Here is a 14,516-nt window from a genome sequence, read left to right as displayed (position 1 = left end):
CTACCAAGCGGAAGGGGGGATGTTGATTTGGGAGAAAATGTTTTGGACAAAAGCCGATCCAAGGAAAAACGGGACATTAGGAAGCGATTCCCGACGGGCGGGTCGAACGTCTCCCTCGTCGGCAACTTTGGAACCGAGCTGACAGATGCTGACATTTGGGTTTCGTGATAAGACTGGCATTTAGGCCCCCGTTTCAGAGCAGTATCGCGACGGTAACAGCTCACAAATCCGGGTTTATGGTTAAAAACCCCCAAACCTAACCCAACTGGAAGCTCGCCTTGCTCATTAATCTCTAAATTCAAAAGAGCCCTGATATTTATCTGCACATATTTATTCTATTTATTTTATTTTGTTAATATGTTTTGTTTTGCTGTTTCCCCCTTCTAGACTGTGAGCCCGCTGGTGGGTAGGGACTGTCTCTATATGTTGCCAACTTGTACTTCCCAAGCGCTTAGTCCAGTGCTCTGCACACAGTAAGCGCTCAATAAATACGACTGAATGAATGAAAAATTGAGAAGCAACACGGCTTGGTGGAAAGAGCCCGGGCTTTGGAGTCAGAGGTCGTTGGTTCAAATCCCTGCTCTGCCACTTATCAGCTGTGTGACTTTGGGCAAGCCACTTCACTTCTCTGGGCCTCAGTTCCCTCATCTGTAAAATGGGGATTAAGACTGTGAGCCCCCCGTGGGACAACTGATCACCTTGTAACCTCCCCAGTGCTTAGAACAGTGCTTGGCACATAGTAAGTGCTTAATGAATGCCATCCCAGCTCCGCCAATTGTTAACTGTGTGACTTTGGGCAAGTCACTTAACTTCTCTGTGCCTCAGTTACCTCATCTGTAAAATGGGGATCAAGACTGTGAGCCCCACGTGGGACAACCTGATGACCTTGTATCTACCCCAGTGCTTAGAACAGTGCTTTGCACATAGTAAGCGCTTAATAAATGCCATCATTATAATTATTATTATTACGGGGGTTAAGACTGTGAGCCCCCCATGGGACAAACTGATGACCTTGTATCTACCCCAGCGCTTAGAACAGTGCTTTGCACATAATAAGTGCTTAGTAAATGCCATCATTATTATTATTATTATGGGGGTTAAGACTGTGAGCCCCACGTGGGACAACCTGATGACCTTGTATCCACCCCAGCGCTTAGAACAGTGCTTTGCACATAGTAAGCGCTTAGTAAATGCCATCATTATTATTATTATTATTACAGGGGTTAAGACTGTGAGCCCCACGTGGGACAACCTGGTGACCTTGTATCTACCCCAGTGCTTAGAACAGTGCTTGGCACATAGTAACCACTTAATAAATGCCATCATTATTATTATTATGGGGGTTAAGACTGTGAGCCCCACGTGGGACAACCTGATGACCTCGTATCTCCCCCAGCGCTTAGAACAGTGCTTGGCACATAGTGAGCGCTTAACAAGTGCCATCATTCTTTATTATTATTAATCAATTCTCAGAATTCCCGGGACCTCCCAAATCCCAGCTTCTCGCCCGAAATCTTTACCGGTCAGTCCTCTGAGATTCTAAAAGTCTTTTAACCTTAAATTTGGGCATTTCCCCCGGAGGTCCAGAAAGAAGTCAACATTTTTACAACCCTTTGCAACAATGGGTTCCTGGGACCGCTTTATTTTCTCTAGGGAGAGAACACCGTCCCTCTCCCTCCCACCCCACCAGGCCCCGGGGTTCATAAAAAGCTATCGAACGCTCTGCGCGTGTTTCCCGCTTTCGGGATGCCGCAAAGGGAACCCCACGGGGGACCCGCTCTGTGGATTCGCGAGCCCGTAAGCTCCTCGGGGGCGGGGACGGGGCCTCCTGCCGTTACCGTGCTCTCCGCTCTGCACCCGAAAGGCGCTCAGTAAGTAGCGCCGGTTGATTCGCCGGTCCCCAATAGAGCCCGGCCCGAAGACAAGGCCCAGACCTCGGGGCGGGACCCAGGAGCTTCCGGGAAGGGTGAAGCTTGGGGATCAGGAATGAGGCTCAGGGGAGGATGCTCTAAGCTCCTTGTGGGCAGGCAATGTGTCTCTCCCGAGCGCTTAACACAGTGCTCTGCACACAGCGAGCACCCGATGAATACGGTTAAATGAAAGGATGAACCAACTTGGTTACCCTGGACTCTCCCAAGCGCTCAGTCCAGCGCTCTGCACACAGCAAGCGCTCAGTAAATACCCCCGATGGGAGAGCCGGGAAGGCGCCGACGCGTGAAGCAAAGGCAACGTGTTCTTGTCAAAACGGGAGAGCGTTTCCTGGCGACCTGCAAAAGCGCGGAGGGCGCAGGCCGTACTTCCCTTCTTCCGGGAAGGGTCCGTCCGGCCGGGAATGAGGCCGGTTCGAAAGGGAAGACCGCGGCTCCGGAAGGAAGCCGGCCCGGCCCCGTTCCGCGCTGCCCGACGGATGGCGGACTCCGGGCGGCTTCTCGACCGTCGGGGAGGCCCCCGGGGCCTCCTGGAACCCGTCTGCCTCTTCCCGGGAACGCCGACCGGAGTCTCCCCTTCCCGGGGCAGGCCGGTGGGCGCTCAGGGCTGGACGGTCTCGGCGGGGACGAGGTTCCCGGTGGTGTCCAGCTGCATGCACTTGCAGGAGCAGGCCGACACCGGGCACTCGGCGTGGTCCCTACGCGGCGGGCGGGAGGGGAGACGGGGGGAAACGTCCGGGCCCGGTGAGCCCGCCCCAAGGCACGCCGCCTCGGACCGCGGGCCCCGCCGTTCCTTTGTCCCCTCCTATTTATCGAGCGCTGACCGCTGGACTGAGCGCTCGGGAGCGGACGATGCAACGAGGAAGGGCCACGGTCCCCGCCCACGGAGACCGAACTCCGTCGGGGCCGGGGTCCAACTCTACTGTCCCGGGGATCGATCAATACGATCGAATGAACGGGCCTCGCCTCCGCTGAGCCCAATCAATCAATCAATCAATCAATCGTATTTATTGAGCGCTTACTATGTGCAGAGCACTGTACTAAGCGCTTGGGAAGTCCAAATTGGCATCACGTAGAGACAGTCCCTACCCAACAGTGGGCTCACAGTCTAAAAGGGGGAGACAGAGAACAGAACCAAATATACCAACAAAATAAAATAAGTAGGATAGAAATGTACAAGTAAAATAAATAAATAGAGTAATAAATATGTACAACCATATATACATATATACAGGTGCTGTGGGGAAGGGAAGGAGGTAAGACGGGATGGAGAGGGGGACGAGGGGGAGAGGAAGGAAGGGGCTCAGTCTGGGAAGGCCTCCTGGAGGAGGTGAGCTCTCAGCAGGGCCTTGAAGGGAGGAAGAGAGCGAGCTTGGCGGATGGGCAGAGGGATTGGGGGCATTCCGGGCCCGGGGGAGGACGGGGGCCGGGGGTCGATGGCGGGACAGGCGAGAGCGAGGTACAGTGAGGAGATTAGTGGTGGAGGAGCGGAGGGTGCGGGCTGGGCAGTAGAAGGAGAGAAGGGAGGTGAGGTAGGAGGGGGCGAAGAGATGGACAGCCTTGAAGCCCAGGGTGAGGAGTTTCTGCCTGATGCGCAGATTGATCGGTAGTGGATCGGACTGCCCCGAGAGCGGGGCGCGGGCAGGGGATGCGTCCTCTCCCGAGCGCTCCGCACGCGGGAAGCGCTCGACGAGCCGGACCGACCCAGTCCCCGGCCCCGACTTACCTGAACCAGCTGAGCATGTGGCCCGCGTGCCCGCCGTGCCTGCAGTTGTGGCACCAGGTGAACCAGTTGTTGAACTGGGCCAGCTTCTTGTCCTTGCTGAGGTCCACCTTCTCATCCGACCGGGACCCCCCTGCTTCACAGAAACGCCGCCGGTCGCTGGCCCCCGGGGCCCACCGACTGGCTCGCGTCCACCCCAGCGCTCAGTACAGCGCCCGGCGCTCGGTGAGCGCTTAACGAAGGCCCAAACCCAGCTGGACCGCTCACACCCCCCAAATTTCCGGCTGGCACCCGGAACCCCGCCCAGACTACCGGGGCCTTGATGATGATGATGGTATTTGTTAAGCGCTTACTATGTGCAGAGCACCGTTCTAAGCGCTGGGGGGGATATGAGGTGATCAAGGTGTCCCACGTGGGGCTTACAGTCTCCATCCCCGTTTTACAGACAGGGGAACTGAGGCTCTGAGAATTTAAGTGACTTGCCCAAGGTCACACAGCGGACATGTGGCGGAGTCGGGATTCGAACCCATGACCTCTGACTCCAAAGCCCGGGCTCTTGCCACCGAGCCACGCTGCTTCTCCTTGGCTGCCTGCGGCCCGGGGGAAAGCAAAGGCCAGTGTGGGAAACCAAACAAGAGAAGCACCGTAACCTAATGGAAAGGGCCCGACCCCGGGACGTCAGAAAGACCTGAGTTCTAATCCCGGCTCCACCACTTTTCTGCTGGGCGACCCTGGGAGTGTCACTTCTCTGGGCCTCAGTTCCCTCGCTGATAAAATGGGGATGAAGACTCTGAGCCCCTTTGTGGAGCCCGGACTGTGCCCAACCTAGCGGCTTTTTTCCCCTCGAGAAGCAGCGTGGCTGAGTGGCAACAGCTCGGGCTTGGAAGTCAGAGGCCCTGGGTTCTAATCCCGGCTCAGCTGTGTGACCTTAGGCAAGTCACTTAACTTCCCTGGGCCTCAGTTCCCTCATCTGTCAAATGGGGATGAAGACTGTGAGCCCCACGTGGGACAACCTGATTACCATGAATCTCTCCGGCACTTAGAACAGTGCTTGGCACATAGTAAGCGCTTAATAAACACCCTCATTATTATTATTTGTATGAGAAGCAGCATGGCGTAATGGAGCGAGCCCGGACGTGGGAGTCAGAAAGTCATGGGTTCGAATTCTGGCTCCACCAGCTCTCTGCAGTAATAACAATAATAATGATGACTGTGTTATTTGCTAAGTGTTTAATACGTGCCAGGCACTGTACTAAGCACTGGGATGGATACAAACAAATCGGGTTGGACACAGTCCTCGTCCCACGTGGGGCTCACTGTCTCAATCCCCGTTTTACAGACGAGGTCACTGAGGCGCAGAGGAGTGAGGTGACTTGTCCCAGGTCACCCAGAGAGCAGCGGGGCCGGGATTAGAACCCATGACCTCCTGATTCCCAGGCCCGGGCTCTAGCCACTAAGCCGCGCCCCTCTACAAGCTGGGTGACCGTGGGCAGATCACTTCCCTTCTCCGGGCCTCGGTTCCCTCTCCTGTAGAATGGGGATGGAGATTGTGTCCGGCCTGATGACCTTGTATCGACCCTGGGGCTTAGAAGCGGGGTTGACATGTAGTTGGCGCGTAACCAACACCACCGTCAGTCATTATTACGTGCCCCTAATACGTGCCTCCTGGTCCCCAGGAGACGCTGACAAAACACGGTACCGTAACCCAAGCCCCGAGCCGGCGCCCGCCTGGAGCAAGATGATGGGGAATTTTGTGGAAGGGAGCGGGGGGTGCTCCTACCCGGGCAGCTGGACACGGGGGTGCCCATGTTGATGAGGCAGAGGGCACAGCGTGGAAGGGGCTTGCGGCAGCCCGGGCAGCTAGTGACCTTGGACTTGGTGGGGGAACCGCTGACCCCGTACTGGCTGAAGCCGCGGCCCTGGTGCGGCCCGGCCGCCGGGCAGCTGTAGGAGATGGACTTCCCGCAGAAATTGCAGCTCACGAACACCTGCGGGCGACAAGCTCGACACAGCGGGGCAAAAACGGAAACCCGCCCGCCCCGGGGGGCGGGGGGAACGTCCTCTCCCCTCGACTTAAAAATAAATATTTATTTTATTTTGTTAGTAATAATAATAATGATGGCATTTATTAAGCGCTTACTATGTGCAAAGCACTGTTCTAAGCGCTGGGGAGGTTTCAAGGTGATCAGGTTGTCCCACGGGGGGCTCACAGTCTTAATCCCCATTTTACAGATGAGGGAACTGAAGCACAGAGAAGTGAAGTGACTTGCCCAAAATGTTTGGTTTTGTTCTCTGTCTCCCCCTTTTAGACTGTGAGCCCACTGCTGGGCAGGGACCGTCTCTGTATGTTGCCAATTTGTACTTCCCAAGCGCTTAGTACAGTGCTCTGCACACAGTGAGCGCTCAATAAATACGACTGATGATGATGATGATGACTCATGCCACCCTGAGCGCTTCCTGTGGGCAAAGCACGGCTCTAAGCGTTTGGGAGAGGACAAGGGGACAGTAAAGGAGCAGCGTGGCTCAGTGGAAAGAGCCCGGGCTTTGGAGTTGGGGGTCACGGGTTCAAATCCCGACTCTACCAACTGTCAGCTGTGTGACTTTGGGCATGTCACTTCACTTCTCTGGGCCTCTGTTACCTCCTCTGTAAAATGGGGATTAAGACTGTGAGCCCCTGTGGAACAACCTGATCTCCTTGTAACCTCCCCAGTGCTTAGAATGGTGCTTTGTGCACAGTAAGCACTTAATAAATAGTAATAATAATAGTAATAGTAGTAGTAATAATAATAATAATAATAATAATAGCAACAAAGACCCATCCCCTGCCCTAAACGAGCTCACAGTCTAGAGGGGGAGATGGGCATGGATAGAACTCAATAGACCGCCAACTCTGTTCTACTGGAAGCGCTCACTCACCCATCCCTTCAATCCAATTTATTGATCACCGGATCAGTTCTCTCCCCCGGCCTACGCTTCCCGCTGCCCCCGCTTCAATCGTTCACCGAGCTCGGGTCCTTCCTTTCAGGCCATGCCACCCCCCGGGGCCCCATCCTGGTCTCTCCTGCCACGGACCCCGTCCCCTTCCCTATCAAGCAGACCGCGACTCGCCCCATTTTCAAAGTCCCTCTCAAAGCTCAAATGGAAACTCGGCACCATTGGCTTTAAAGCCCTCAATCCCCCGGGCCCCTCTTACCTCCCCGAGGCTGCTCTCCTCCTCCAACCCCGCCCGCACACTTGGCTCCCGTAAATGCCAACCTCCTACCTGGGCCTCCACCTCGTCTGTCTCGCTGCCGACCTCTCCCCCCCGTCGTGCCTCTAAACCGCCCTCCCTCCTCATATCCCACAGACAATGACTCTCCCCCCATTCGAACCCTTATTAGTAATAAGAAGAATGGTATTTAAGCGCTTACTATGTGCCCAGCACTGTCTGAAGGCCCACCTCCTTCTAGAGGCCTTCCCTGACTAAGCCCCCCATTTCCTCTCAATCAATCAATCAATCAATCGTATTTATTGAGCGCTTACTGTGTACTAAGCACTTGGGAAGTCCAAGTTGGCAACATACAGAGACAGTCCCTACCCACCAGTGGGCTCACAGTCTAAAAGGGGGAGACAGAGAACAAAACCAAACATACTCACAAAATAAAATAAATAGACTTCCGCGTCGCCCTGACTCGCTCCCTTTCTTCATCCCCCGGCCCAGCTTCACGCCACTCACGTCCACACCTGTCATTTCCGTCAACGTCCATCTCCCCCTCTAGACTGTGACCTCGCTGTGGGCAGGGAACCCGTCTATTGTCCTGTGTACAATGCACTGCACACAGTAAGCCCTTAATAAATACAATTAAATTGAATGAACGAATAAATGGGCAACTGTTATGAGAGCTTTAAATGGTGGAGACTACCACCATTTAAAACTACCACTAGACTGTGAGCCCACTGTTGGGTAGGGACTGTCTCTATATGTTGCCGACTTGTACTTCCCAAGCGCTTAGTACAGTGCTCTGCACACAGTAAGCGCTCAATAAATACGATTGATTGATTGTGCTCTCAGATTGTAAGCTCGTCACGGGCAGAGAACGTGCCCGCTAATTCAGAGAAGCGGCGTGGCTCAGTGGAAAGAGCCCGGGCTTCGGAGCCAGAGGTCATGGGTTCTAATCCTGGCTCTGCCACTTATCAGCTGTGCGACTGTGGGCAAGTCACTTCTCTGGGCCTCAGTTACCTCATCTGGAAAATGGGGACTGTGAGCCCCATCTGGGACAACCTGATGACCTTGTATCTCCCCCAGCGCTTGGCACACAGTAAGCACGTAACAAATACCAAAATTATTGTTATTATTAAATTGTACCCTCCCGCAGGCGCCTAGTGCAGTGCTTGCACATAGTGAGCACTCAGTAAATACCACTGATTGATAAAGTCATCATCATCAATCGTATTTATTGAGCGCTTACTATGTGCAGAGCACTGTACTAAGCGCTTGGGAAGCAGTCCCTGTGGGCAGGGAATGTGTCTGTTTACTGTTACACTGTACTCTCCCAAACACTTAGTGCTCTGCACACAGTAAAATGTTCGATATTGAGTCACTACTTCTGTTGTACTCTACTCTCCCAAGCACTTAGTACAACGCTCTGCACAAAGTAATCGCTCAATAAATCAATCAATCAATCAATCGTATTTATTGAGCGCTTACTATGTGCAGAGCACTGTACTAAGCGCTTGGGAAGTACAAATTGGCATCACATAGAGACAGTGGGCTCACAGTCTAAAAGGGGGAGACAGAGAACAGAACCAAACATACCAACAAAATAAAATAAGTAGGATAGAAATGTACAAGTAAAATAAATAAATAAATAAATAGAGTAATAAATATGTGCAACCGTATATCCATATATACAGGTGCTGTGGGGAAGGGAAGGAGGTAAGACGGGGGGATGGAGAGGGGGACGAGGGGGAGAGATAATACTATCTACTATAATACTAATACTATAATACTATCTATAATACTAATTATAATTATATAATTATAATTATAATTATAATACTATAATACTAAATACTATCGACTGGACTTTCCCAAGCGCTTAGTACAACGCTCTGCACAAAGTAATCGCTCAATAAATACCATCGACTGGACTTTCCCACGCGCTTAGTACAACGCTCTGCACAAAGTAATCGCTCAATAAATACCATCGACTGGACTTTCCCAAGCGCTTAGTACAACGCTCTGCACAAAGTAATCGCTCAATAAATACCATCGACTGGACTTTCCCAAGCGCTTAGTACAGTGCCCTGCACGCAGTAAGTGCTCGACCGGATACCGGGGACTGATTTATTTTCCCTGATTAAAACGGTGGCTGCGGGCCGATTCTTTTCCCATAGGAATCCCGGGGGTTTGGAAAATTCAAACCCTTCCGCCATTACCTGTGCCAACGGTTTGGAACTGGGATCCAGCTTACTCCGGTGGATGTCAAACTCGGCCCGTTTGTGCCAGAACCTCCAGGCGTCCAAAAGATTCCGGTAGTTTTCAATCCAGTACTGAACCCGTTCATCCTTAAGCACCTCGGCTGGGGAACCCTAAGACACACGATACGCACTTCGTCGATCGATCGATCGATCAACAGTATTTAGGAGAAGCAGCGGGGCTTAGTGGGAAGAGCCCCCGGGCTTGGGAGTCGGAGGTCGTGGGTTCTAATCCTGGCTCCGCCACTTGTCAGCTGGGTGACTTTGGGTAGGGCACTAGACTTCTCTGTGCCCATCATCATCAATCGTATTTATTGAGCGCTTTCTGTGTGCAGAGCGCTGTGCTGAGCGCTTGGGAAGTCCAAGTCGGCAACATATAGAGACGGTCCCTACCCAACAGTGGGCTCACAGTCTAAAAGGGGGAGACAGAGAACGAAACCAAACATGCCAACAAAATAAAATAAATAGGATAGATATGTACAAGTAAAATAAATAAATAGAGTAATAAATATGTACAACCATATATACATATATACAGTGCCCACTGTGGCCTCATCTATTAAAACGGGGATGAAGACTGTGAGCCCCACGTGGGACAACCTGATCACCTTGTATCTACCATAGCGCTTAGTACAGTGCTCTGCACACAGTAAGCGCTCAATAAATATGACTGAATGAACAAACAGTGCTGGGCACACAGTAAGCACTTAAATACCGTAATAAAAATTTTAAAAAAATTCAGTCAGTCGATTGTATTTATTAAGCACTTCTTGGGTGCAGAGCTCTGCACTTGGGAGGGGACAATACAACAGGATTAGCGGTCAGTCGGTCAATCGTATTTATCGGGCGCTCAATGCGGGCTGAGCACTGTACTAAGCGCTTGGGAGAGGACAACACAACAGAGTCCGTAGACATGGTCCCTCCTCACTGCTTACAGTCTAATAATAACGGTGGTATCTGTTAAGCGCTTACTATGTGCCAAGCACTGCTCTAAGCGCCAAGGGGGATACAAGGTGATCAGGTTGTCTCAGGTGGGGCTCACAGTTTTAATCCCCATTTTACAGATGAGGTCACGGAGGCTCAGAGAAGTGAATGACTTGCCCAAAGTCACACAGCGGACAAGCGGCAGAGCCGGGATTCGAACCCATGACCTCTGACTCCCAAGCCCACTGAGCCACGCTGCTTCTCTACAAGGGAGGCTTACAATCTGAGGGATTAAACTGTACACGGAGGCAATAAGGAAAAGCTTCGGGCCGCTCTATATAATGGGAAAGCCAAAATAAAGCTGAACGATGACGAAAGGAGATAAAAGGATTGTAATAATAATAAATAATAATACTGATGGTATTTGTTAAGCGCTTACTATGTGGCAAGCACTGTTGTAAGTGCTGGGATAATAATAATAATGACGGCATTTATCAAGCGCTTCCTATGTGCGAAGCACTGTTCTAAGCGCTGGGGAGGTTACAAGGCGATCAGGTTGTCCCACGGGGGGCTCACAGTCTTCATCCCCATTTTCCAGATGAGGTAACCGAGGCCCGGAGAAGTTAAGTGACCTGCCCAAAGTCACACAGCTGACAAGTGGCAGAGCCGGGATTTGAATCCACAATCCACAACCGTGTACAGGGAAGCAGCGTGGCTTAATGGGAAGAACATGGGGCTGAGAGTCAGGGGACCTGGGTTCCAATCCCGGCTCTGCCACTCTTCCACTGTGTGACCTAGGGCAAGTCGCTTCGCTTCTCTGGACCTCGGTTTCCTCCTCTGTAAAAAGGGGGACTCAATCCCACTCCCTCCTACTTCGTCACCATCAATCGTGTTTATTGAGCGCTTACTGTGTGCAGAGCACTGTACTAAGCGCTTGGGAAGTCCAAGTTGGCAACATATAGAGACGGTCCCTACCCAACAGTGGGCTCACAGTCTAAAAGACCGTGAGCCCACGTGAGACAGGGACGGTCCAACCTGATGACCTTGTATCTAGCCCAGCATTTAGTACAGCGCTTGAAACACAGTAAACTCTAATCCTGGTCCCATCCCTTGTCTGCTGTGTGACCCACGGCAAGTCGCTTCACTTCTCTGTGCCTCAGTTCCTTCATCAGGAGAACGGGGATTAAGAGTGTGAGCCCCATGTGGGACAGGGACCATGTCCAACCCCAATGGACACAACTATTAGAGAATAATAATAATGATGGCATTTATTAAGCATTTACTATGTGCAAAGCACTGTTCCGAGAGACGCAGCGTGGCTCAGTGGAAAGAGCCCGGGCTTGGGAGTCAGAGGTCATGGGTTCGAGTCCCGGCTCCGCCACCTGTCTGCTGTGTGACCTTGGGCAAGTCACTTCACTTCTCGGAGCCTCAGTTACCTCATCTGTAAAATGGGGATGATGACTGTAAGCCCCACGTGGGACAACCTGACCACCTTGTATCCCCCCCAGCGCTTAGAACAGTGCTTTGCACATAGTAAGCGCTTAACAAATGCCATCATTATTATTATTATGGGTTCTAATCCCGAATCCGCCACTTGTCTGCTGTGTGACTCTGGGCAGGTCACATCACTTCTCTGGGCCTTTTACCTCATCTGTAAAATGGGGATCAGGACTGTGAGTCCCACGTGGGACAACCTGATTGCCCTGTATCCCCCCCAGCGCTTAGAACAGCGCTTGGCACATAGTAAGCGCTTAACAAATGCCATCATTATTATTATTATGGGTTCTAATCCCGAATCCACCACTTGTCTGCTGTGTGACTCTGGGCAAGTCACGTCACTTCTCTGGGCCTTTTACCTCATCTTTAAAATGGGGATCAAGACTGTGAGTCCCATGCGGGACAACCTGATTGCCCTGTATCCCCCCCAGCGCTTAGAACAGCGCTTGGCACATAGTAAGCGCTTAACAAATGCCATCATTATTATTATTATGGGTTCTAATCCCGAATCCACCACTTGTCTGCTGTGTGACTCTGGGCAAGTCACGTCACTTCTCTGGGCCTTTTACCTCATCTTTAAAATGGGGATCAAGACTGTGAGTCCCATGCGGGACAACCTGATTGCCCTGTATCCCTCCCAGCGCTTAGAACAGCGCTTGGCACATAGTAAGCGCTTAACAAATGCCATCATAATTAATAACTATTTTGGGGTCCCAGCCAACAAGAGGCGAGGGGTCATGGAGGGGCAGGGCAGGGATTCCTCACCTGCAACATACAGTAGCTTGCCGTTTGGACGTCTCCCGTTTTGTCCACGTAACTCTCCATCAGATCGACGCCGTCTTTGGTCAGGCCGGTCAGCAGGATCCCCTCCAGGTTTCCGGCCTCTTTCATCTCGTTGGTCAGCTTGTCGATATACCTGTTTAACTGGGACAAATGTTCAAATCTTTTCCGGTTCTTTGGGCCTCCCCCCGGCTCATTTTCCACTCGAAACCGCGGTTGGTTTCCGCTCCCCCACCCCGTTGCAAAGAGGACGCGCTGGAAGAATATCATCATCAATCGTATTTATTGAGTGCTTACTATGTGCAAAGCGCTGTACTAAGCGCTTGGGAAGGACAAATTGGCAAGAATATGGGGGTTCGGACGCTCCTCTGGCCTCGTGCGAGACACGACAGTGCTCAACGCTTTGTACAGTGCTTTACACACAGTTAGCGCTCAATAAATAGGACTGAGTGAATGAATGAACGATGCAGTGAGGGCTAGCACCTGTATATATGTTGGTACATATTTATTACTCTATTTATTTATTTTACTTGTACATATCTATTCTATTTTATTTTGTTAGAATGGTTGGTTTTGTTCTGCCCATCCGCCAAGCTCGCTCTCTTCCTCCCTTCAAGGCCCTGCTGAGAGCTCACCTCCTCCAGGAGGCCTTCCCAGACTGAGCCCCTTCCTTCCTCTCCCCCTCGTCCCCCTCTCCATCCCCCCATCTTACCTCCTTCCCTTCCCCACAGCACCTGTATATATGTATATATGTTTGTACATATTTTTTACTCTATTTATTTATTTATTTTATTCGTACATATCTATTCTATTTATTTTATTTTGTTAGTATGTTTGGTTTTGTTCTCTGTCTCCCCCTTTTAGACTGTGAGCCCACTGTTGGGTAGGGACTGTCTCTATATGTTGCCAATTTGTACTTCCCAAGCGCTTAGTACAGTGCTCTGCACAAAGTAAGCGCTCAATAAATACGATTGATGATGATGATGATGTTCTCTGTCTCCCCCTTCTAGACTGTGAGCCCACTGTTGGGGAGGGACCGTCTCTATATGTTGCCAACTTGGATTTCCCAAGCGCTTAGTCCAGTGCTCTGCACACAGTAAGCGCTCAATAAATACGATTGATTGATTGATTATAACACGTGTTTTCCTCAAACCGGGACTTTTCAAGAACCCCGTCTCCACCTCCCGGGGAAACTGACTTTAATTCCCACGTTGGGCAGAGCGTGCTTCCTAAAGGAAAACAGTTCCCTACAGAGGACCTCGGCTGGAGTTTACAGAAATGATTGCTAATTAAAGAAGTTTGAGCCCGATCGGTATCATCATCATCATCATCAATCGTATTTATTGAGCGCTTACTATGTGCACAGCACTGTACTAAGCGCTTGGGAAGTACAAATTGGCAACATATAGAGACAGTCCCTACCCAACAGTGGGCTCACAGTCTAGAAGGGGGGAGACAGTCTAATAGGGGGGAGAAACCAGAGTTCTGTCTGCTGGCAATCTACCAGGGGAAGCAGCGTGGCCCGGGCTTTGGAGTCAGAGGTCGTGGGTTCAAATCCCAACTCCGCCACTTGTCAGCTGTGTGACTTTGGGCAAGTCACTTAACTTCTCTGGGCCTCAGTTCCCTCATCTGTAAAATGGGGATGAAGACTGTGAGCCCCACGTGGGACAACCTGATCACCTTGTAAATTCCCCAGCGCTTAGAACAGTGCTTGGCACATAGTAAGCGCTTAACAAATACCAACATTATTATTATTATTTTTATTAAACCAGTCTCCTAAACCAGTTGGGGGAGCGGAAAAGCGGGGTTCACTGGGACGCAGGCGGACCGAGGGGCTTTTTCTGATGTTGGCGTCTCTGGGGCGGAGATTTCTTTTTTGACTCGGGCGTCTCGGCGGTAATGTCGATGGAACCGAGGGTTTCATTCAAACCAAGAGTCCATTCAATCGATCGATCAATCAGTCGTATTTATCGGGCGCTTACTGCGTGCGGAGCCCTGTGCTTAGCGCTCGGGAGAGTCCAATACATTGGTAGATACAGTGAAGTGACTTGCCCGAAGTCACACAGCTGTCAAGTGGCGGAGTCGGGATTAGAACCCACAACCTCTGATTCCCAGGCCCGGGCTTTTGCCACTAAGCCACGCTGTCTCTCCCTCTGGACTGTGAGCTCGTTGTGGGCAGGGAATGTGTCTGATGTTATACCGTCTTC

At 51.5% G+C, this 14,516-nt stretch overlaps 1 protein-coding gene across 3 annotated transcripts in view; it reads right to left on the bottom strand.

Annotated features, from left to right (window-relative positions):
• Positions 1–1,631: 1,631 nt before the first annotated feature.
• The window catches only part of MIOS (meiosis regulator for oocyte development), a 39,656-nt gene continuing 26,771 nt past the window's right edge, over positions 1,632–14,516 (bottom strand). For 2 of the 3 annotated variants that reach the window (XM_038768436.1, XM_038768450.1), the window contains 5 exons: positions 12,295–12,453; positions 9,070–9,222; positions 5,432–5,639; positions 3,655–3,787; positions 1,632–2,626 (listed from right to left, as the gene is read on the bottom strand). In XM_038768436.1, the coding sequence (XP_038624364.1) occupies positions 2,530–2,626; positions 3,655–3,787; positions 5,432–5,639; positions 9,070–9,222; positions 12,295–12,453 (750 nt within the window). In that variant the 3' untranslated portion in view covers positions 1,632–2,529. The remainder of the gene's footprint in view (positions 2,627–3,654; positions 3,788–5,431; positions 5,640–9,069; positions 9,223–12,294; positions 12,454–14,516) is intronic. The other variant, XM_038768443.1, reaches the window with a different exon arrangement.

This window comes from Tachyglossus aculeatus, chromosome 2, assembly GCF_015852505.1.
Source record: "Tachyglossus aculeatus isolate mTacAcu1 chromosome 2, mTacAcu1.pri, whole genome shotgun sequence".
Lineage (NCBI taxonomy): Eukaryota > Metazoa > Chordata > Mammalia > Monotremata > Tachyglossidae > Tachyglossus > Tachyglossus aculeatus.
The sequence above is the reverse complement of the archived record's forward strand: the minus strand, read 5'-3'. Positions and strand labels throughout refer to the sequence as shown.